General features: G+C 40.5%; 1 protein-coding gene and 1 long non-coding RNA gene across 2 annotated transcripts; both read left to right on the top strand.

Annotated features, from left to right (window-relative positions):
• The first annotated feature begins 4638 nt into the window (after positions 1-4638).
• LOC308280634 lies at positions 4639-5522 on the top strand. Its single transcript, XR_013961765.1, has 3 exons — positions 4639-4841; positions 4985-5290; positions 5415-5522. It is a non-coding gene; the product is annotated as an uncharacterized lncRNA (long non-coding RNA).
• A 55-nt stretch (positions 5523-5577) lies between these two features.
• LOC308280633 (scavenger receptor cysteine-rich type 1 protein M130-like) lies at positions 5578-13543 on the top strand. Its single transcript, XM_080754962.1, has 8 exons — positions 5578-5711; positions 6111-6422; positions 8490-8801; positions 9393-9707; positions 10306-10611; positions 10704-11000; positions 11902-12077; positions 13017-13543. Exons 1-8 carry the CDS (start codon positions 5645-5647, stop codon positions 13140-13142), a joined length of 1911 nt encoding a protein of 636 aa, XP_080611088.1. The 5' UTR covers positions 5578-5644; the 3' UTR covers positions 13143-13543.
• The last annotated feature ends 7492 nt before the right edge of the window (positions 13544-21035 follow it).

Here is a 21035-nt window from a genome sequence, read left to right as displayed (position 1 = left end):
AAATCACTGATGCAGGTCCCTGGTATTAATGATGACGAGTGGAGCCAGTGTAGAGAATCAAAAGATTCTGATGAAGTGTAGCGGTTTATTATTTGTGACTTAGCATTGAGTTAGAACAGTGTACATCGTAAACAGTCTAGTTTTAACGTTCAGAGCGTTGTTTTTGGACGATAGAAACATTGACAGACAAGACAAATCCATCAGAAGAACACATGGAATGCAATCGATCACTTGCCGTCGGCAAGTTGACTTACTATCAAGCTACCAAGACTATTCTGAATGGCTGGCTATTAGTGGCTAACGCTAATGCTAGCGCTAACTGCATGCTAACGCTAGCGCTAGCTGCAGGCTAACGCTAGCGCTAGCTAGCGTTAGCCTGGCAACACAGGCATCGTATACACATACATACATTTTTGAAAATAGCAGATCTAAAGTGGTTTATGTATATTTAAGTGTGCCTGCCATGCAACGCAATGGCAAAACACTTATTGTAATCCGCCATACTTAAGTCATTAATTAATTAATTAATTAAGTCTTTCGCCACGAATTTCTGCACGTAATAACTGCCGCACAATTTACGCCACCGCCGCAATATATACATCAAAACGTGCGGCTCGGCCGGGAATAGGTTGCTATTACTTTTCTTTCCGATCCGCGTTACCATTGCGACGTAATTCGCAAAAAACGACGCCAAAAAACCCCATTGACTTAGAATGGGGGAAACTTCGGCACGTAATAACTGCCGCACGATTTACGCCACCCCCGCAATATATACATCAAAATGTGCGGCTCGGCCGGGAATGGTTTGCTATTACTTTTCTTTCCGATCCGCTTTACGATTGCGATGTAATCCGCAAAAAACAACGCCCAAAAACTCCATTGACTTTGAATGGGGGACTCCGAAAAAAACCCAGAAACTTTGGCGCCACATAACTCTGCCATACTTTTGCCTAGCAACGTCATTTAAAATGTAAAATGCTCACACAACTTTGGTCTTTTTCCGACCAATAGGGATGAGCTGTAATTGATTAAGCCCCGCCCCCTCTTTAACAGGAAGTGCCCTTCACCAAACAGGAAGTGCCTCTATAACTCATGAACCGTTTGTCGTACAGACTCGCGGCTGGTGTCATACCTTTTCTTTTTTTCTCAATTTTTTTTTCTCAAAATTTTTTTTTCTCAAATTTTTTTTTCTCAAAATTTTTTTTCTCAATTTTTTTTCTCAAAAATTTTTTTTTCTCAATTTTTTTTTTCTCCAAATTTTTTTTTCTCAAAAATTTTTTTTCTCAAAAAATTTTTTTTCTCACATTTTTTTTTCTCAAAACATTTTTTTTCTCAAATTTTTTTTCTCAAAATTTTTTTTTTCTCAACATTTTTTTTCTCAAATTTTTTTTTTCTCAAATTTTTTTTTTCTCAATTTTTTTTTTCTCAAATTTTTTTTTCCCCAGAAACTTTGGCGCCACATAACTCTGCCATACTTTTGCCTAGCAACGTCATTTAAAATGTAAAATGCTCACACAACTTTGGTCTTTTTCCGACCAATAGGGATAAGCTGTAATTGATTAAGCCCCGCCCCCTCTTTAACAGGAAGTGCCCTTCACCAAACAGGAAGTGCCTCTATAACTCATGAACCGTTTGTCGTACAGACTCGCGGCTGGTGTCATACCTTTTCTTTTTTTCTCAAATTTTTTTTTTCTCAAATTTTTTTTTTCTCAAATTTTTTTTTTCTCAAAATTTTTTTTCTCAAATTTTTTTTTCTCAAAAATTTTTTTTCTCAAATTTTTTTTTCTCAATTTTTTTTTTCTCCAAATTTTTTTTTTCTCAAAAATTTTTTTTCTCAAAAAAAATTTTTCCTCACATTTTTTTTTCTCAAAAATTTTTTTTTCTCAATTTTTTTTTTCTCAAATTTTTTTTCTCAAATTTTTTTTTTCTCAAATTCTTTTTTTCTCATTTTTTTTTCTCAAGATTTTTTTTTCTCACAATTTTTTTTTCAAAATTTCTTTTTCTCAAAAAAGTTTTTTTCTCAATTTTTTTTTCTCACAAAACAATTTTTTCTCAAAAAACTGTCGTTAAAGTGCGACCCGTGATAACGGCCAAAAATGCTCCAAAACGCCACTAATTAGTCGAAATGGCTGACTTCCTGTTTGGTTTCTGATTGGCTGCTGGCCTTGTGACGTGGGTAGAGCTGCGAGGGCCCGGTCATCGCTGCTTGCAGCTTTAATTCATTAATCGTCCATGACCTTAATTGGGGCCTATTTCGCCAAACAGGAAGTGCCCCTCACCAAACAGGAAGTGACCCTTGATCTCGTGAACCGTTTGTCATACAGACACGCGGGTTGCGTCAAATGAAATAACGCTAATGCTAACACCAACCGCTACAGAAGGTTGCACAGACTTAGCGAGCTGCAGGCACACTTAAAATTTCTTAGAAATTTTCTCTTCTAGTTTATAATAATATTATAATTTGGAAATAGGAAACACCATTGGATAACTTCCAGACTATAGCCTCCTTCTGTCATTTCAACAATAAAGTCCTCATTAAGTGTGCCTGCCATGCAACGCAATGGCAAAACACTTATTGTAATCCGCCATACTTAATTAAGTCCATAGTTTCGCCACAAATTTCTGCACGTAATAACTGCCGCACAATTTACGCCACCCACGCAATATATACATCAAAACGTGCGGCTCGGCCGGGAATAGGTTGCTATTACTTTTCTTTCCGATCCGCGTTACCATTGCGACGTAATTCGCAAAAAACGACGCCCAAAAACCCCATTGACTTAGAATGGGGGAAACTTCGGCACGTAATAACTGCCGCACGATTTACGCCACCCCCGCAATATATACATCAAAATGTGCGGCTCGGCCGGGAATGGTGTGCTATTACTTTTCTTTCCGATCCGCTTTACGATTGCGATGTAATTCGCAAAAAACAACGCCCAAAAACTCCATTGACTTTGAATGGGGGACTCCGAAAAAAACCCAGAAACTTTGGCGCCACATAACTGCCATATTTTTGCCTAGCAACGTCATTTAAAATGTAAAATGCTCACACAACTTTGGTCTTTTTCCGACCAATAGGGATGAGCTGGAATTGATTAAGCCTCGCCCCCTCTTTAACAGGAAGTGCCCTTCACCAAACAGGAAGTGCCTCTATAACTCATGAACCGTTTGTCGTACAGACTTGCGGCTGGTGTCATACCTTTTCTTTTTTTCTCAATTTTTTTTTTCTCAATTTTTTTTTTTCTCAAATTTTTTTTTCTCAATTTTTTTTTTCTCAAATTTTTTTTTCTCAAAAATGTTTTTTTCTCAAAATTTTTTTTTCTCAAATTTTTTTTTCTCAAATTTTTTTTCTCAAAATTTTTTTTCTCAAAATTTTTTTTTTCTCAATTTTTTTTTCTCAAAAATTTTTTTTTCTCAAATTTTTTTTTCTCAAATTTTTTTTCTAAAAATTTTTTTTTCTCAACATTTTTTTTTCTCAAAATTTTTTTTTCTCAAAATTTTTTTTTCTCAAAATTTTTTTTTTCTCAAATTTTTTTTCTCAAATTTTTTTTCTCAATTTTTTTTCTCAATTTTTTTTTTCTCAAATCTTTTTTTCTCAAAAATTTTTTTTCTCAAAATTGTTTTCTCAAAATTATTTTTTTCTCAACATTTTTTTTTCTCACACTTTTTTTTCTCAAGATTTTTTTTTCTCACAATTTTTTTTTCAAAATGTCTTTTTCTCAAAAAAGTTTTTTTCTCAAATTTTTTTTCTCACAAAACAATTTTTTCTCAAAAAACTGTCGTTAAAGTGCGACCCGTGATAACGGCCAAAAATGCTCCAAAACGCCACTAATTAGTCGAAATGGCTGACTTCCTGTTTGGTTTCTGATTGGCTGCTGGCCTTGTGACGTGGGTAGAGCTGCGAGGGCCTGGTCATCGCTGCTTGCAGCTTTAATTCATTAATCGTCCATGACCTTAATTGGGGCCTATTTCGCCAAACAGGAAGTGCCCCTCACCAAACAGGAAGTGACCCTTGATCTCGTGAACCGTTTGTCATACAGACACGCGGGTTGCGTCAAATGAAATAACGCTAATGCTAACACCAACCGCTACACAAGGTTGCACAGACTTAGCGAGCTGCAGGCACACTTAAAATTTCTTAGAAATTTTCTCTTCTAGTTTGTCTTATAATGGAATTCAGTTATCAATTTAAGTAATACAATTAATTTTGACAGGCTAAATACAAAAATCCAATGACTAGCCATTTGCCGTGCTGGGTCACATTTGATATATAATCACTGTATAAGACAAAAGGTGACCTTTTTGACCTTTGAGATGAACTCTGTGTAATTATTTTAGTTGTAGCTTTAGCTTGAGCTTGTATTAGAACCTAATATGAAGGTTCTATGAGAATGTAGGATCAGAAGTTTGAAAACAGGTTAAATCTTTAAATTAACATTAATTATGGATTCCTCAATCCAACAAGTCACAGAAAACAAGTTGCATTCATAACTGTAGGTCAAACCATTAACGTTTGTTTTGTCTCTGTGCAGAGTCTAATGATGTCAGGTTGGTGGGAGGAATCAGTAACTGTACTGGTGTAGTGGAGGTGAAACACCGGGGAATGTGGAGACCAGCTGGGGAGAATCGCTGGAACATGAAGATATCATCTGTAGTGTGTAGACAACTGGACTGTGGATCTGCTGTTTCAACAGTTTCTACACACAGTTCATCGTCGTCAGAGTATCAAGGTGTATGGGATAGTAGATCATCCTGTGATGGATCTGAATCTTCACTGGGGGAGTGCGGAGCATGGAGGTCTAACGGTTACAGTTATGGTGTGGTCGTGACCTGTTCAGGTAACAAACAATGACTTCAACAATGGCAGTAATCTGTCTGATCTTATAGGGGTAATGTAAATGTAATCTCTGTGTTAATAAATTCTCTCTCTCTCTCTCTTCTCTCTCTCTCTCTCTCTCTCTCTCTCTCTCTCTCCACCCAGAGTCAGTGAGGTTGGTGAATGGGACCGGTTTGTGTTCAGGCCGAGTGGAGGTGAAGTCTGATCAGTCGTGGGTCTCGGTGTGTGAAGATGACTTTGACCGGCAGGATGCAGAGGTGCTCTGTAGGGAGCTTGGCTGTGGGGCTCCTTCAGTCCTCCAGGGGGCGCTCTATGGAGAAATGGAGGCTCCAATGTGGACCAAAGAGTTCCAGTGTAAAGGCAACGAGTCTTTTCTCCTGGACTGTGGAACCTCAAACTCAACTAGAAACACCTGCTCATCTGACAAGACTGTTGGACTCACCTGCTCAGGTAACAAACTACACTTGTGTAGTATTGCCTATGATAGTGTAATAATAAAGTATAGTTTCTCTTTTACTTGAGCAACTGGGCCAAACATTACATTTTCACTGCTTACAATCTTGTCTCTTTAAAGTATCCGAAAACGTCAGGTTGGTCGAAGGAATCAATAACTGTACTGGTATACTGGAGGTGAAACACCAGGGAGAGTGGAGACCAGCCACGTTCTCGGACCAGGAGATATCATCTGTGGTTTGTCGACAGCTGGACTGTGACTCTGCTGTTTCAAAAGCACGGCGTTCTGGTTATGATCAACGCGTGTGGGAAATCTCATCTATTTCCTGTGTTGGTTCTGAGCCTTCTCTGATGGAGTGTGCAACAATGGAGTCTAGTCTCAGCGATGACAGAGTGCAAGTGGTCTGCTCAGCCTCAGGTACCGTAGCAAATAAAGACAGTATTTTATCTATAGTCTTAAAAACAGCCACTGGGACACTTCTGAACCAGTGAGCCCACAGAAGGTACTGGAGCACTCTTGTCCGAGCGTAAACAACAATAAAGTCGTTGCCTTTTTGTGCATTTATGTGCTTTATGTATCTCAATACTTCAAAGTTAATTTAATGTTACATTCTTCATCTTTACCTCTGTCTTTATGGGATTTTCTCTGGTGTGTGTAAAGTTCAATATGCAATCAAATTGGCTATGAATGTATCATCTTAGTGGATAAATACAGGTGTATTCTCTATACTCTCTATACACGTACATAATAGTGTTCATTATTATTTTACAATCAAAGAATGTTGTTTGTAAAGATTGTTCTGTTGTCTCTTTACAGAGTCTGATGTCAGGTTGGTGAGAGTAACCAGTGGGCTGTACAGTGATCAGCTCTGTACTGGTACACTGCAGATGATGCACCAGGAAGAGTGGAAACCAGTGGATGGATTGTCTTACTGGGACCAGAAGTCGTCATCTATAGCCTGTAGACAGCTGGAATGTGGCCCTGCTGTTTCAACAAAATGGACTGAGTCTACAGCTCAACCTGTATGGAAGATGACGTCTCCGTGTGTTGGATCTGAGTCTTCAGTGAAGAAGTGTGGTCCAGTGGAGTCTGCAACTTCTTCCTCCAGACGGGAGTTGACCTGTACAGGTAAAAATGTCTTCCACAATGACAGTGATCTATATATTTCTACTACTTCTACCACTACTACTAAAAATAATAATAATCGTAATTGTAATCATAATCAAAGTCAAAGTCCAAAGTCAAAGTCCCAGTAACTATGTCACATATATGTGCACTTCATTCTCCGCATTTGACCCATCCCCTTGGGGAGCGGTGAGCAGCGGCAAGGAGCTGCGCTCGGGAATCACTTAGTGAATTGACCCCCCAGTCCAACCCTTGATGCTGAGTGCCAAGCAGGGCGGCAATGGGTCCCATTTTTATAGTCTTTGGTATGACCCGGCCGGGGCTTGAACCCACGACCTTCCAGTCTCAGGGCGGACACTCTACCACTAGGCCACTGAGCTGGTGCGTAATATCTCAGAATTGTCTGCCTTTCTGTCTGTCTATCTAAAGTGTCATGTTTTCACTAGAAAATAGTGTTCCTTCGAAACAATTGTGGGCTCGCTTCAAGCCAAAAAAAAAATGGCTATAAAAGTACAGTCAAGATCGCAGGCAGTGCTCTCTTTGACGTTACTGATGCAATCGGACGTTGCATGCGTGATTTTAGGCATTTTGTTCCAAAAATGTGTTATGCAAAAGTTGACCCGCTGGTGGTGCTATAACAGGCCAATGTGAGAAGGGTGGCATTTGTTCCTTAACCTAGTGGGAATGTGCTTGCAAGATTTCACGCACATGGCAGGCTGTGTTCATGACTTGAGGTGTTTTTGGACACTTTATCGCTGCTTGCAGCTATATTTATTATTATTAATATTATTTAAAAAAAATGTGCACTTCATAGGCATGTTAGATAAAGGTCCTTAGATTGCGTTTAGAATGTTTCATGCAAATTGTTCAAAAATCCCAGGCTAAAAACGGGTTTAAGCGTTTTAAAAACTGCTCAAAATTATATAACGCCCCCCTTTGGCCATTTGGGGTAAGATTGGTTTCAGTGATATTTGAACTAACCCTCTACACTATTTCGTCATGAAAATGTGACTTTGCATGTATGTTTTAGAGGTAGAAGAATAAATTGCATAAAACTGCAATATTCATTGAATTATTAAAAAAATATGTTTCAATTAAAAAAAATCCGATCACACAGATCTTTAGATATCGGTCCAAAGTTCATGTAAAAAAAGTTCAGTGCATGTGACGCAAAAATCCCAGGATGAAAACGGGTTTAAGCGTTTTACAAACTGCTCAAAATGGTGGAAAATCTAAGGGCGGAGCTTACTTAACAAAGACACAGATGTCTTCCGCTTGAGTCAAGGCACACATGTAAGCAAGTTGCATGTCTTCAAACGAAACGAGGCATGACTTATGCCCATTTAAAGTTTGAATGTTCAAACGCTTCGTAGCGCCCCCCTTTGGCCGATTGGAATAAGATTGGTTTCAGTGATATTTTGATTAACCCTCTACATCTTTGCCAAATGCCGTGAACGTGTAACTTTGCATGTATGATTTAGAGGCAAAAGAATAATTTGCATAAAACTGCAATATTCAGTGAATTATTACAAAATTATGTTTCACTATAAAAAAAATCTGGTTGATCAGTTTGACCGTATTGGTCCAAAGTTCATGAAAAAAAAGAATTGTGCGCATAACGCAAAAATCCCAGGAGGAGATAGATTTTTAATGGTGGGAGAACTAAAGGTCAGAGGTCAAAAGTCAGAGCGTAAAAGTGTTTCGGCATTAGGAGACGCATACGTGTATACAGGTTTCATGGCTGTACCTCAAACAGAGCATGAGCTAATACCTGTTCAAAGTTTGCACTTTCGAAGGCTTCCTACAGTGCCACCATTTGGCCGATTGCTGTAAAAAGTAATAGCACACGTCGCCACTGTAAGCTGAACACGTTGATGTTTTTATTTTCATTTTCTGTCTAAGTATGTAGGAGTAGAAAGGTGCCCAAGTTTTGAGGAGAACTTGATATAGTATGATAGATAAATAAAGAAATAATGACAATATCTAAAGTGTGCTCGCCTTTCAGGCGAGCCCACAATTAAACAAAACGTTTTATAGTTAAAAAGTTACATCTCTATTGTCTCTATACAGCACATGATGGTTTCAGGTTGGTGGGAGGAATCAGTCACTGTGCTGGTATGTTGGAGGTGAATCACAGGAGTGAGTGGAGACCAGCAAATTATCCGAGTTGGAAACAGAAGACAGCGTCTGTACTGTGTAGACAACTCGACTGTGGCGCTGTTGTTTCAACACAAACCACCGTTGTTTCTACAAATCAACCTGTGTGGTTGATTAGATCTTCATGTGTCGGATCTGAGTCTTCACTGAGGTGGTGTGGAAGCTCTGACGACCGCAATCCAAATCCATCTACTTCCACTAAGAAACATGAGGTGATATGTTCAGGTAACAAACAATTTATTTAACAACTATACAAAATGTCTATTATATATCTGTATGATAGATAATGTTAATTGTGACAGAAGGTGACATCACCTATTTAAAGGTCCATATATGGGTATTCCCCAGAATCTCTTTTATGCCCATATATGGAGATCCCTGATCATCAATATAAATCACTGGCCAGATGGCCAAGACATGGCCCATATCTGTGTGGCTGGTTCATATAGGGATGTATGGGCATACAATATATTGTATGTTGTGATGTCATGGGAACCACTCTAATATAATCCCTGCCCATATATGGAGATCCCTGATGTCATCAATATTAAGCCCATATCTAACAGGATGGGAATGCCCATCTGTGGCTGGTTCAGACAGGGATCTCCATGTATGGGCATAAAAGGGATTATAGCTCATACAATTGTGGTGGTTGTATTTGGTCTCCCTGCTCTTCTATTGAGACATTTAGATCCTGTCTCTAGGTTGTACATGACTAAGTAGTTTTCATACTAAGTAGCGACCCGTGGTCGCAATTATGTTCAAAGAAAGTAATATTAATCGAACTGCTTATTTTGTTTTATTGTTTCTTCGCAGGAATGTCTAGTGATGTCAGGTTGGACCCAGAGAGGGGGGCAACCGGTGTCTGTACTGGAACACTGATGCTGAAACACCAGGGAGAGTGGAGACCAGCAGACGGTCTGTCTTACTGGAGCCACAGCTCATCTTCTGTAGTGTGTAGACAGATGGACTGTGGCTCTGCTCTGTCAATGGAGAGGACTTCTAGTGCTAGGGATACAGCTCCTCAACCTGTGTGGTGGACCACATCTGAATGTGACGAGTCTTCACCAACGAAGTGTGGAGCCAAGAAGTCTGTCACTTCCACTGACAGACTGAAGGTGACCTGTTCAGGTAATAAACAATGGGCATTTGAGACCTTCACACGTCATACCATCAGCAAGACAGTGGGTTGTCAGTGAATTGATAGAACAGAGCATTTGTAAAGGTGTTTTTGTGCAAATGGGGCAGCTGTAGCTCAGGGGGTAGAGCAGGTTGGCCAATGATCCATGGATCAGCGGTTCAAATCCCGGCTCCTCCGGTCTACATGTGGAAGTGTCCTTGGGCAAGACACTGAACCCCACGTTGCCTCCAATGAGTCGGTCGGTGTCAGCTTTGCCACCATTGGTATGTGAAGGTGGGAAGTGAGGACGCTGGCGTCGATTGTTCGCTGCTTGACCTCCCAATGAATTAACCATTTTAAAGCTCTTTGAGCACTTGGAAAAGCACTATAAAAATGTGATTCATTATTATTATTATTCATTAAATGTTGTTCAAATGGGTTTTTTTACGATGAAAAGATGTGTCAAAAAGTGACATTTGTCTTTAGTAACAAAAGAGAAGAATGTAGTAAGGTTTCAATAAATGGATCTAACACCCTCGCATGCGCTCTCTCTCTCTCTCTCTCTCTCTCTCTCTCTCTCTCTCTCTCTCTCTCTCTCTCTCTCTCCAGAGTCAGTGAGGTTGTTGAATGGGACTGGTTCGTGTTCAGGCAGAGTGGAGGTGAAGTCTCATCAGTCTTGGGTCTCGGTGTGTGAAGATGACTTTGACCAGCAGGATGCAGAGGTGCTCTGTAGGGAGCTTGGCTGTGGGGCTCCTTCAGTCCTCCAGGGGGCGCTCTATGGAGAGGTGGAGGCTCCAATGTGGCCCAAAGAGTTCCATTGTGACGGCAGCGAGTCTGTTCTCATGGACTGTGGAACCTCAGGCTCAACTAGAAACACCTGCTCACCTGACAAGACTGTTGGACTCACCTGCTCAGGTAAAAGACAAAGCACTCTTTAGGTTTGCTTTATTATTTTATAATGACATAATTATTACATGTTCCCTGCTAATTCTATTGTCTCTTTACAGATCCGGATGACGTCAGGTTGGTGGGAGGAACCAGTCACTGTACTGGTAGACTGGAGATGAAATACCAGGGAGAGTGGAGACCAGTGGATGGCACCCACTGGAACCAGAAGTCATCATCTGTAGCATGTCGACAGCTGCACTGCGGCTCTGCTGTTTCAACAGAAAGGACCTCTGATTTTACAAGTGAACCTGTATGGTTGATTTATGCATTCTGTGTTGGATCTGAGTCTGCAGTGAGGGAGTGTGGAACAAAGCAGTCTGTTGCTTCCGCCAAGAGACTGGAGGTGATCTGTTCAGGTAACAAACAAAGTGTTTAACGATTATAACTTTACCTTCTAAATCAATCAATCAATCAATCAACCCCTGCCCACCTCCCTACCAACATACCGACCAGAGTTGGGTTCTAAATAATTTACCCGCACATCTTGACTGGAGTTTCCCAGGTGTCATATTTCCTTTGTCCTCACCATCACATCTATTCAGTAAACAGACAATCTACAAGTTGACAACACAACACTCTGTGAGCTCGTAGTGTAGATTTTGCTCAGAATGGGGCATAGCAGTGGGCGTGTTTTACTGGTGTCACAAAGAAACCATTCATTCATTTTTCCCATAGAGATTTACAAAGAAATGTATGTGAATTATTTTAAGCCTGGAATCAAGCCATCCGGAATCCTGGTGAATAATGACCGTAAAAACAACGGGTATTTATTAAATGTAGTGTATCAGTGTTTCTCAATCTTTTTTATGCATGGGCACACTTTTCATGTCCCAAGAATCCATGGGCACACCAACATAATACGGGGGTGTAAATATCATCACTGTCGGGCGGGAAGAAACCTTGTATCTCCAAGTTTCAAATTGGTACGTTTCTTCGCAAAGTAAAGCCCTGCTTCATCATACAAGGCTGCACAACAGTAGTGAAAACAGCCGTTCTACAAGCACACAACGCCGGTGCGAGGCGTTGTGTGCTTGTAGATCGCACTGTACTTTCATTTAATTGTGTATTAAGTTGTTTTTAATATGTTCTATTTTACATACTTTATAATTTAACTCCACCGCACCTTAGAGGCAAATATTGTACTTTTCATTTGACAACTTAAGTGACTTTGCATATTTATTTAGGCTGAAAAATTATAGATTATGATTATAACAAAACATATATTTGCCACTTAAGTCTTTTGCTTTTCAACAACAGACCATCTACCGACGCACAACGCATCGCACCCTGCTGAGCCTGCAGATCGCACAGCTTCTAATGTGACGTCCAACATCAGCACCACCACACTCACAGTGCTCCTTATGGTCATGCTCTTCATCGTCATCATCGGCGGCGGCGGCATCGTCCTCAAGCGTCTCAGGGCCAATAGGAAGGTACCGTACGCATCTTTGATTGACCAATAGGAAGGTATCGTATGCATCTTTGATTGCAAAGATTTCAGCTGGTTTCACCTAAACGTTTACATGCATCCGTATGAAAACAGCGGATGTCATTATCACGTTTTAACTCATGTACTGCCATTTTGAATGGGCTCCCATCAGGGCTCCCCGCCAGAAGCCTCCATAGACTTCCATGTAATTTATAGTGCACGGATCATGCACGCCCATGCACAGATGATGCACCATGTTTGTGCACGTTTTTCACAGCTTTCAAACTAAATAATCTGATTGGAAATCCGTTCAGGCATTCTTGAGATAATAGCCATTATGTTTTACATGTTATGTAAACAAAGATGGCCGCCCTGTTTGAAAGATGGGGTTGTATGGGGGTGGAACATGCAAAATCGCGATTGAAATCATGTTTACTAGATTTAATGGGGTCCAAAAAAATATATATATATATATATATTTCAAACTCGTCATACTAGTCATAGGCAGTAAATGAGTGATACATTTCTCACTTTTATTATATTAATAATGTGTAATGAAATGAAAAGATGTAATCATTTTACATTATGTAAAATGTAACATACTGTACAGTAAGACATTATTACGTTATATGTTATCACGCTATAACATTATCTGTTACGATTTATTTATATTTCTTGAAAAAATCTGTATTGTATAAACCTGTAGCCTGGGATCAACTCCCTTTTCTGGTTTTCAGCGGAAATAACAAGTTTAGCTGACCTATATCCATCTTTTATTCTAATAAACTGATCGATTCGTATTATTCTAGGGGAATAAAAAACTATGCAGCGCCAACCCGACCAGAATGCATTTCTTTTATTCATCTCGTCTCGGTTTAGAATGAAAACCACGCGAGGTTAGTGAACCTGTGAGTTAAACATTGGTGCTGCTGTGTTCTTCCAGGCCACCAGAGGGCAGCATGTAGGAGAGATGAACGCTGAGATGGTTTCCTTTAACCGTCGGGATCAAGAGGCAGCAGAAGTTCTCCTCACGTCATCACATACATCACTCATCAGTGGAAGACGATAACAACGCACATTTATTCTATGTCACCCGCTACCCGCTGATTGTGGGTTTAGGGTGAGGATAAGGGGTATGGCAACTTGCCCTTTCCCTAAATTATATTTTGGGCTCGCTATACCCGCTACCCATTATGCCGACTCCTTTATTTGCGCATGGAGGTGTGTCCGTGGGCGTGTTGTGGTAGTGTTTCCCTAAAATTGGTATTTTGGCAACACAGAGTTAGGAAAGCGGATTTCAGATGATAAAATCAGCCACTATGCCACTAAGTTCCATTTGGTAGAGAGTGAGCGTCGCTGACAATGGAATACACAGGCGCGCTGGCTGGTGCACAATGACATTCAGAGGTCTCCTTCTAACATAATTATCCACAAATCTAAGTTGTTCTATTTTTACCATAATCATCAGAAATGTCAATTCCTTATGTCATTTGTGTTATAGCCCATAAGATGATAATATAATATTATAGACAATGATTTGCGGTGCGCCTCGGTATTCGCTCTGTTCAGTTTTTATTCATTCTTCATTGCGCAGGATATAAAGACCAGATTACAATTATATAACCTTTATAAGTAAAAGTGGGTGGTGATAGCTATACCTACCAAATATGGTTTTGTATAAAGCCAATCAAAGCTCAGGGCTTTTAGAATCAAGGTCTGGAAATGGCACATGGTACATATACATATATATTGTTTTACTTATTTTGTTGTGTTTCATTCTAAATATCATTTTACAACTGTGTTGTCTTTGCTTGATGTTTTGCGTAAAGCACATTGACTTAATTGCGTTGTTGTTCACATTTTCTATGCAAATAAAATCGCCTTGCCTTGCCGACTCCTAGTGTTTTTCAGGCCGTGACCCCCAAAATATTTTAACTGGGGACTTATTGGAAATGCAGGAGTTGAGGCATTATATTTAGTTTGACTTAAAGGACAACAACGGGTTCATATTTTAGATCACTCATTCGAGAAAAGAAGAGATGAGTGTTAAGATGTTTTCATTTACTTCTTTCTATCGTTTTAGTGATTTTAACGATTTTTGCCCCAGGTTGGGGGCATGCATGCAATTGGCTAAACATGTATTTTAGACACAATAAGCCCATTCCCAAGATGCACCGCAATCTTTCATGGGCAGATGTGACTTATGGGGTCTGGTGTAAATAGTAACAAAGAAATTGCCGGCTTATATGTGTCTAAAAATACATATTTAGACACTTGTACTCATGCCCCCACCCACTGAAATCAAAATAATAAAATCACGAAAACATGAGAAAGCAGTAAATGAAAACATTTTAACACATCTTTGAACCCTTGCTGTAAAAAGTCCTTTAATTGCACAGATAAATACAAGGTCACAATGCATTTGTTTATTCTCCCCAGAATAGAGGTTTGGTTAAAGGTATAAAGTTATGTTCTGTCATAATGGAAACAGATATCCTCTCAAGTTGTCCTTGTGACATTCTGTATCTTCGAGTATCTTAAATATTTATGAACCACAATATGACATAAATGTGCTGTCCAGTAACAATGCAATTCAGGGGTGCCGTGGATGAGAACACATCTGCAGTGGTGCCCTGAGCCAAAAGAAGTTTGAGAACGGCAGAAAGGATTTGTCACACTGTTCATGGACACATCCCACACACACTCTTCCTACAATTGCTTGTAATAATCAGACCTGGCAACACTCACTGCATGTGTGTGTGTGCATGTGCGCGTGCGTGCGTGCGTGTGTGTGTGTGTGTGTGGGCGCGTGCGTGCGTGCGTGCGTGTTGTTCCTTCACCAAGTGAGTCACTGGCACTAGCCGTAGCCGGTGGATAGAATCACAGCATTCATGATAGCAATAGCAGCACATAGCATACACCTGTCTGAAGCAGGGATGGGAATGCCAGGAGCCACTGCATCTGGAAGGAGTGTAGCCAGCATGTTGGATTATTAAGCTGCAGAACAGGGCTGGTGTTTGCCGAGTGTAGCCCTGTGATTAAGGGTTTTAGAACAACCAGAATGGCATCTGCTGGAGGCAAAAAGAGCTCCGGATGTCATGGGTTCAGAGGGTGGCCACCAGCAGGACCTCAGAACCTTTCTAGGCTTGCTGTGTGGTTAACCATCACGGCCCTTTTAATGTGTTTATACCAGTGCTATCAAACGTTTTCATGTGAGGGACCCTCAAATGTGTGTGTGTATATATATATATATATATATATATATATATATATATATATATATATATATATATATATATAGCCATGGCCCCCTTCTCAAAATATGTTGTGCCAGGGGCCCCCCTAATTATTCCCGATTTTATGTATTTTTGGGAAAAATTTAAAACTTCACACGCCCTGCCATTGGCAGATTTTCAGGGGATTTGCAGAACATTTAGATTGTAGATCAGCGATCTACGAAGAAACGGCACATCTGCTCAACAAGACTCTGATTGCTACAGCTATAATAATGCTACTGCTAGGTACATTAGTTCTCATTTAAGTGTTTTAATGCTACTCATAACTTGAACGTGTGCCTCATCTAAAATGAATTACAAGGCAGTTGCACACGCTATCACGGTATGATTTTCTTCCCATGAGCCTCTGGGATTGTTCAGGGCTGCCAAGTCTCACGCTTTGAGCGTGAGAGTCACGCAATTTAACCTCTTCTCACGCCACATGCCACACTTGCCATTTCTCACGCATTTTTACAGCCATCCCACAGACCTCTCCCGAAAGTTGCGGGGGTTTTCTCACTCGGTAAAAGTCGCACAGAGAATTCTAAGCGCAGTGAATGCAGCTGCTCCGCTCCTCCACTCTCTCTCCCCTCTACACATACACACATGCAGGGGACGGAGCGAGAGAGAGAGAGAGCCCTACAGACGGCAGTTGCTGCGAGCTTTTTCGCTTGGATCAGCGGGGCCGGGGATCACGCCGCCCCCGCGGTGGAGAAACACACTCGCTCCGCGAGTAAACGCAGAGCGATTTTTCACAACTTGAAAACATCTTCTTGCCTGCAGTGCCTGCCTGGCAAACAGCCAGTATAGCCACAAATCACAATATAAAAATAGAAATGATTGCCCAGGATACTTCATCAGCTGCTATAGTAACAACAACAACAACAACAATTATTATAATAATTATAATTCATTAAAAATATGTTTAAAATGGGACGTTTGTTTGTCTGGAGCTCTGCAGCAGTTAGGTAAAAAAAAAAAAAAACATAACAAACATAGAAACCCAGGGAAAACATGGAAAACAAGGGAAAAGCCCAGGGCATGAGGGTCCCGGGTCCCCCGGGTTAATCACAGGGCTAAACTCAGCAAACGGTTCTGCAGCTTAATAATCCAACATAATGGCTATACTCTTTCCAGATGAAACGCCATTCCGACATGTCGCCTCTCCGACAGTGACTTCTTATTGTCGGAGTGGCTACACTTCCATAGAGGTTAAGGTTAGGGTTGGGGTAAGAGATAGGGTTAGTGTCTGTCGGAAAGGAGAGATGCACCCTTGGGGAACGTGTCGTCATTTCAACATAGCATCCTTTCGAGATTTAATTGTTTTGCCACCTGATATTTTCCAAGACATATAACTCCTAGCATGTTGAATTCTCTGCCCCTTCCCGTAAGACAAGTCATTACATGTTTGGTTGTGCTCTGAAGATAGCAGCTCTACATATCACAACTGTGCAAACATAGTGAGAACAAAAACACACCCCAAGGAGTAGGCAAGGACATTTTATTTGCATAGAATTTTTCAAAAACAAGGCACTTAATTCAATGTGCTTCACGCAAAACATCAAGCAATAGAAATTGTTAAATGATATTTAGGATGCAACAAAACAAAATAAGTCAAAAATAATTACAGTGCAGAATAGAAAATAATAACTCAATCACAGGTCTTTGAGTTGTGATGTAAATGTAATAAAAGTGGCAGCAGACCTGCTGATTATCTGGGAAGTTTGTTCCAGATCATTTGTGGTGAATAAAAAAACTAAACAGGCGGCCCAGGGGCCACATGCGGCCCCCACCTTCACTTAATGCGGCCCGCAGGTTAATACCGGAATATTGATATATTACTGATTTCAGCTGTTACAATTCCAAACAAGACCTGCTTTAATTCCGTCAGTCTATATTAGTAGCTTAATGACTAGTATTAAAATGTATTTTTTTTATGTCCAATGTATTCGTACTTAGGTTCATAAAGACATGAGACATGAGTATATAACTAAATGCATTTGAAATTAGATAAAAATTTTACATTTCAGGATTTCAATTAAAAAACAACAAAAAATTATTCAGGATTCCAATTCAAAAGAAGCAAAAATAGCCGATCTACAAGCTCAAAACGCATCGCAGCGCGATGCGTTTTGAGCTTGTAGATCTGCTATTCTTGCTTATTTTGTATGAGTCGATATGACAAAGTAGGACGTAGCAATATGCAATGTGGCCCTCTGGAGTGAAGGTGGAAATATAGTGGCCCTCGCCATCATCAAAGTTGCCCACCCCTGCACTAGAGAGATCCAGACTGAGTCCATGATCCTTGGGGAGTCCACATTCGTGACCAGTGGCTTGTTGCGTCCATATTAGATCCGTAAATATTTAAACGCTGACTATTTGAAAATAGCCGATCTGCAAGCTCGCCAGCTGATCTGTGCCATTTCCAGACCTTGATTCTAAAAGCCCTGAGCTTTGATTGGCTTTATACAAAACCATATTTGGTAGGTATAGCTATCACCCACTCTTACTTGTTATAGATAATGTTATATAATTGTAATCAGGTCTTTATATCCTGCGCAATGAAGAATGAATCAAACTGAACAGAGCGAATGCTGAGGCGCACCGCAAATCATTGTCTATAATATTGTATTATCATCTTATGGGCTATAACACAAATTACATAATGAATTGACACTTTCTTCTGATGATTTGAATGTAGCAACTTGAGATCTGTCACAATATAAAGTGTGCTACAAATAAAATGTATTATTACCCCCCTCCTGCCACCCCACCCCTCCCTACCCTTTCCCTTGTCTCTCCCTCCCTCCCCCCCTTTCCCTTGTCTCTCCCTCTCTCCCCCCCTTCTGCCCCCCCCCCCCCCCCCTCTCTCACGGCTCTTTAGCCTTTGTAAAGTGTCTTGAGATAACTTGTTATGATTTGACACTTTAATACAATTGAATTGAAGGATTATGGTAAAAATAGAACAACTTAGATTTGTGGATAATTAGGTCAGAAGGAGACCTCTGAATGTCATTGTGCACCAGCCAGCGTGCCTGTGTATTCCATTGTCAGCGACGCTCGCTCTCTACCAAATGGAACTTAGTGGCATAGCGGGTGATTTTATCATCTGAAATCCGCTTTCCTAAATCTGTGTTGCCAAAATACCAATTTTAGGGAAACAGTACAACAACACGCCCACGGACACACCTCCATGCGCAAATAAAGGAGTCGGCATAATGGGTAGCGGGTATAGCGAGCCCAAAATATAATTTAGGGAAAGGGCAAGTTGCCTTACCCCTCATCCTCACCCTAAACCCACAATCAGCGGGTAGCGGGTGACATAGAATAGTCCCAACAAAACTGATTTGAATTGGAATGGCAGCTTTTAAGTACAGCACTGAAGTAAATGTGCGTTGTTATCGTTTGCCACTGATGAGTGATGTATGTGACGACGTGAGAACTTCTGCTGCTGCCTCTTGATCCCGACGGTTAAAGGAAACCATCTCTGCGTTCATCTCTCCTACATGCTGCCCTCTGGTGGCCTGGAGGAACACAGCAGCACCAATGTTTAACTTACAGGTTCACTAACCTCGCGTGGTTTTCATTCTAAACCGAGACGAGATGAATAAAAGAAATGCATTCTGGTTGGGTTGGCGCTGCATTGTTTTTTATTCCCCTACAATAATACGAATCAATTCACCATATTCCTGGCCCCGCCCCCGGCTTCCTGTTCATATCCTGAAAGAGGCGGAGGCTGAAAAAAGCTGGCCTGAAAAACATCATTAGGTTTCCTGTTGTCCTTGCATTAAAGCCAAGAGGGCGATAGCAAGAGGGTGCAAAAGACCTGTACTTCCCTTTTCTGTGTGACGTAGGTAGATACCTTTTTAGGAGGTGGAAGCATGTTTGGAGTCTATTCATTTACAATGGGAGAGCTAACGTGAACACAGAGCAAAATAATAGTTCAGAAGCTATAGTCACTGAACTAAATATTGGACCAGATCATCACAAGCCACATAATATTAACAAAATTGTCATACTAAAGTGGCTTTTTTCAGCGACACAACAACTGAGAAAATCTACTTTATTATTGCTCTTTAGCTGTCCCAGCCAATAGCACCCACACACTCTCGCGGGATCTATAGCACCAGTAAACAGGACGTGCGCGAGATTTGCTGTCAGAGCCGGCGCCCACTTAGGAGTCTATTTGTAGGATTTGTGTACCATGTCGCACTCTAGTGGATCCAATGAGGATGAGCTATCTTCATTAATTAAATATCTTTGATTAAAGTGTCAGTAGTTGACGTTCTGGGCTCTGAGCTCTGAATGTACCTGGGTTGCCATGTCTGCTTATAATAAGGAAGTTGTGTCTTTTAAAAAAATAGTATAGTTGCTTATTGGGCTACTAATATTTTTTAAACCAGTGGTTCCCAAATTCCCAGATTACATATTTGTCCACAGTCGCAGACCCCCATCTGAAAATAAGTGGTGCCAGGGACCTCCACACAAATTTTTCAAAAATATTCCAAATATAATTTTTTCCTTAATATTTTTAAATAGCAACTATACAAGCTCACAATGTGTCGCAATGTGACACATTGTGAGCTTGCTGATCTGCTATTTTCAAATGTAAATGTAAAGTAGTATAGCCTAGTAATTGCTTCTGTTGGGCTTATTTCTTTGGCAAAATCTGGCAACTGATAATTGCCTGTCACTTCCTTACTTGGAAGGAAGTGAAAAGATGTCTTTTGAAGCAGCAAATAGAGAAAAACTCTCTAGCGCCCCCTGTAAAAGAAAATGGCAGCCTCCATAGAGAGGGCCAGTAATATGGTGAATAGGCAAACTAAACTTGTTATTTCCATTGAAAACCAGAAAGGGGAATTGATCCCAGGCTACAGATCTTTCAAGAAATATAAATAAATCGTAACAGATAATGTTATAGCGTGATAACATATAACGTAATAATGTCTTACACATTATTAATATAATAAAAGTGAGAAATGTATCACGTTGTAACGTGATGTTTTCATGTTAAAACGTGATAATGACAGCCGCTGTTTTCATACGGATGCATGTAAACGTTTAGGTGAAACCAGCTGAAATCTTTGCAATCAAAGATGCGTAGCCTACCTTCCTATTGGCCCTGAGACGCTTGAGGACGATGCCGCCTCCGCCGATGATGACGATGAAGAGCATGACCATAAGGAGCACTGTGAGTGTGGTGGTGCTGATGTTGGACGTCACATTAGAAGCTGTGCAATCTGCAGGCTCAGCAGGGTGCTTCGGTAGATGGGCTGTTGTTGAAAAGCAAAATACTTAAAGGAGTAGTTCACCCCAAAATGACTTTTTTTCTATTGATTACTCATGCCATGGAGACTAGAGTTCAATGATATTTTTAGTTTTTTGTCGCATTCCTAAGACAAAAATGTGATAACAATAAATTTACCCCCATTCGTTCCGCAATCAATGGGGGTAAATTTACTCGAATCTAATTTTTGTCTTAGGAATGTGACAAAAAACTAAAAATATTATTGAACTCTAGTCTCCATGGCATGAGTAATCAATAGAAAAAAAGTCATTTTGGGGGTGGCAAATGTGGGTCCTTTAAAGCTATACTGTGTATGATGCTCAACTAGTGGTCAGTAGCCCTATAGCAAACCGCGGTCGCGTTCGCGTCTTTCGCCCGTTTTTCGTACCTTCACACCCCC

This window comes from Nannobrachium achirus (genome assembly GCF_963921795.1).
Source record: "Nannobrachium achirus genome assembly, contig: SCAFFOLD_336, whole genome shotgun sequence".
Lineage (NCBI taxonomy): Eukaryota > Metazoa > Chordata > Actinopteri > Myctophiformes > Myctophidae > Nannobrachium > Nannobrachium achirus.
The sequence above is the reverse complement of the archived record's forward strand: the minus strand, read 5'-3'. Positions and strand labels throughout refer to the sequence as shown.

Excerpts from the sequence above, each read along its gene's own strand:
- LOC308280633 (XM_080754962.1), top strand. The coding sequence starts at position 5,645 with ATGGAGTGTGCAACAATGGAGTCTAGTCTCAGCGATGACAGAGTGCAA. Across the intron at positions 6,423-8,489 it reads ACGGGAGTTGACCTGTACAG|CACATGATGGTTTCAGGTTG; the intron begins GTAAAAATGTCT and ends GTCTCTATACAG. Across the intron at positions 8,802-9,392 it reads ACATGAGGTGATATGTTCAG|GAATGTCTAGTGATGTCAGG; the intron begins GTAACAAACAAT and ends GTTTCTTCGCAG.